This window comes from Otolemur garnettii, unplaced genomic scaffold (genome assembly GCF_000181295.1).
Source record: "Otolemur garnettii isolate 467f Iridium unplaced genomic scaffold, OtoGar3 scaffold00050, whole genome shotgun sequence".
Classification (NCBI taxonomy): Eukaryota; Metazoa; Chordata; class Mammalia; order Primates; family Galagidae; genus Otolemur; species Otolemur garnettii.
Window position 1 is genome coordinate 11,338,083 of NW_003852445.1, and position 2,733 is coordinate 11,340,815.

At 40.1% G+C, this 2,733-nt stretch overlaps 1 protein-coding gene across 2 annotated transcripts in view; it reads right to left on the bottom strand.

Moving 5' to 3' along the window:
* SPG11 (SPG11, spatacsin vesicle trafficking associated) overlaps positions 1–2,733 on the bottom strand; it is an 86,346-nt gene that overhangs the window by 77,159 nt on the left and 6,454 nt on the right. For both annotated transcript variants that reach the window (XM_003791787.3, XM_023514247.1), the window contains exon 4: positions 2,376–2,577. In XM_003791787.3, coding sequence (XP_003791835.1) covers positions 2,376–2,577 — 202 coding nt within the window. The remainder of the gene's footprint in view (positions 1–2,375; positions 2,578–2,733) is intronic.

The window sequence follows — 2,733 nt, forward strand, 5'->3', positions numbered from 1 at the left end:
AAAAAAAAAAAAAAAAAGTCAAAAAAAAAAAAGGATTTTCTTAATATTTTATTTTCTCTAACTTACTTTATTGTAAAAATAGAGTATGTGCTAATTGACTATTTATGTTATTGTAAGGGTGTCAGTCAATAGGCTATTAGTAGGCTATTAGTAGTTGTTTTAGGGGAGTCGAATTATATGCAGATTTTTGATTATGCAGGGGACGGTGCCCCTAGCCCTCTACTAGTTTAAGGGTCAACTATGCTATGTTTCTCCTTATGCATATACACCTATGTAAAGTTTAACTTAAAAATCTGGCACAGTACAAGATTAACAACAATAACTAATAATAAAACAATAAACTGTTATCAAAGTAATAAAACAATAAACTGTAATCAAAGTCATGCAAATGAAGTCTTGCTCTATAAATACCTTAGCGTATGTAGTATTTTTGGACTGCAGTTGACTGTGAGAAACTAAAACCATGGAAAGTGAAACCACAGGTAAGGAAGGACTAGTATATAGAAAAGAGAGGAAATAAAGAGAATTTCTTGAGGGAAGGAATGAGATCTAGAATGCACACAGAGGGAGAGGCCTGCATAGGAAGAGGGGAACTGAGAAAGCTGGAGAGCTCCCACTACATGGGTGCTACTTTCTTTACAAAGTAGAAGGCAAGATAATCTAAGAAGAATTAGGAAAAGAAATGAATGGAGGTTTGAAGAAAAAAGAGAAGACTTAAAAACATTGTTATAAAGAATAGGCTCGCGAAAAATTACTATAAAATGCCCAGGTAACATTGAAAGGCCACTGAAGGTGGTGAATGTGAAACAGTGGTATCAATTTTCCTTTGTATTTTCTCTTAAGTGTTCAGTTGCTTGCAGGTAGACACTGAGAAGGTAGAAAAAAGGTTTCATTCAGGGGTTGGGCGCTGTAGTTCACGCCTAGAATTCTAGCACTCTGGAAGGTAGAGGTGGGTGGATTGCTTCAACTCAGGAGTTCAAGACCAGCCTAAGCAAGAGAAAGACCCCCATCTCTACTAAAAATAGAAAAACCAGACAGGCATTGTGGCAGGTGCCTGTATTCCTAGCTATTCCCAAGGCGGAGACAAAAGGACTGCTTAAGCCCAGGAATTTAAGATTGCAGTGAGCTATAATGATGCCACTGTACTCTACCCGGGATCATTGGACTTTGTCTCAATCAATAAAATGAAAGGCCTCAAGTGACCCTCCTGCTTGACCTCTCACAGTGCTAGGATTACAGGGATACACCCCCCCAAAAAAAACTCCATAAAATTGGAAGCTACTAGCATATCTAAATCAAAAATGAACACAAATAAAGACTCAGTTATTACTAATATATTTAGACAGCCACAAATTCCCACAAGGCAAATCCTGAGCTGAAGAAAGCTAGCTGACTGCATCTTGTCAAGGTTTTTTAAGAGTAATCCCTGCCCCTCCTGTAATTCTAGAACTCTGGGAGGGAGGATCACATGAGGTCAGGAGTTCAAGACTAGCCTGAGCAAAGAGATTCTATCTTTACTAAAAATAGAAAAAAATTAGCCAGGTGTGGTGGAGTGCACTTGTAATCTCAGCTACCCAGGAGGCTGAGGCAGGAGGACTATTTGAGCCCAGACATTTGAGGTGGCTGTGAGCTAAGCTGCTGCCACTATACTCTAGCCTGGGTGACAGAGCAAGACTCTGTTAAAAAAAAAAAAAAAAAGACAAAAGTGATCCCCAAGGGAAGCAAGAGCACAAGCTACAAAAGCAGCAATTCTAACACATAGTAAATCCCGTTTCTCTTCTCTTTTATTCTTTTTTTTGAGCCTCAAGCTGTTGCCCTGGGTAGGGTGCCATGGCATCACTGCTCATAGCAACCTCCAACTCCTGGGGTTAAGCAATTCTCTTGCCTCAGCCTCCCAGGTAGCTGGGACTACAGCCACCCGCCACAACACCTGGCTATTTTCTGGTTGTAGTTGTCATTGTTTTAGCAGGCCCAGGCTGGATTCAAACCCACCAGCTCTGGTGTACATGACTGGCACCTTAGCCGCTTGAGCTACAGGTGCTGAGCCCATTTCTCTTCTATTCTAATGTGGAGCAGGAAGTAAGTGAATTTAAAAGCCATTTTAAAATTGTGCAATCTTGACTGCCTTATGTGACATAACAAATATATTACATAAAGCAAAATCAAAACCTTGATGTATATGACGAAATACACTGTGGCCAGTGGTACTTTGTATCCATTATTATACAGTAACTATCTCCCTAAGTAACAGCTACAACATGACCTAAGTAGAAAAGGAAAACTGGTTAAATTTTTTATTTTTTAAACAACACACTTTTTACTTCTTTTGGCTCTAATTATTTACATCAAATTAGAAACTGCAGTAATCTACATACCTGAAATACAAATTTAAGTTAAGAGCAATTGCAGAGTTGGAGGAGCTAACGATCACCACGACATCTAGGTCTTGAGACACTCTTAATGAAGTAAAGGAAGAAATCTTGGCTGGCTCCTGCTGCTGCTCATTACACATGTCTTCCTGGTGAAGTACTAAATCCACATGAGCTACATGTGTACCATCCACGATGTCAAAAATGTCTTTGAGGTAGAGTTAAAGAAAGTAATCAGTTTTGTAAGTATGCCTACCGGCTCGGCGCCTGTGGCTCAGGTGGCTAAGGCGCCAGCCACATACACCTAAGGTGGTGGGTTCGAATCCAGCCTGGGCCCGCCAAACAACAAAGATGGCTGCAACCA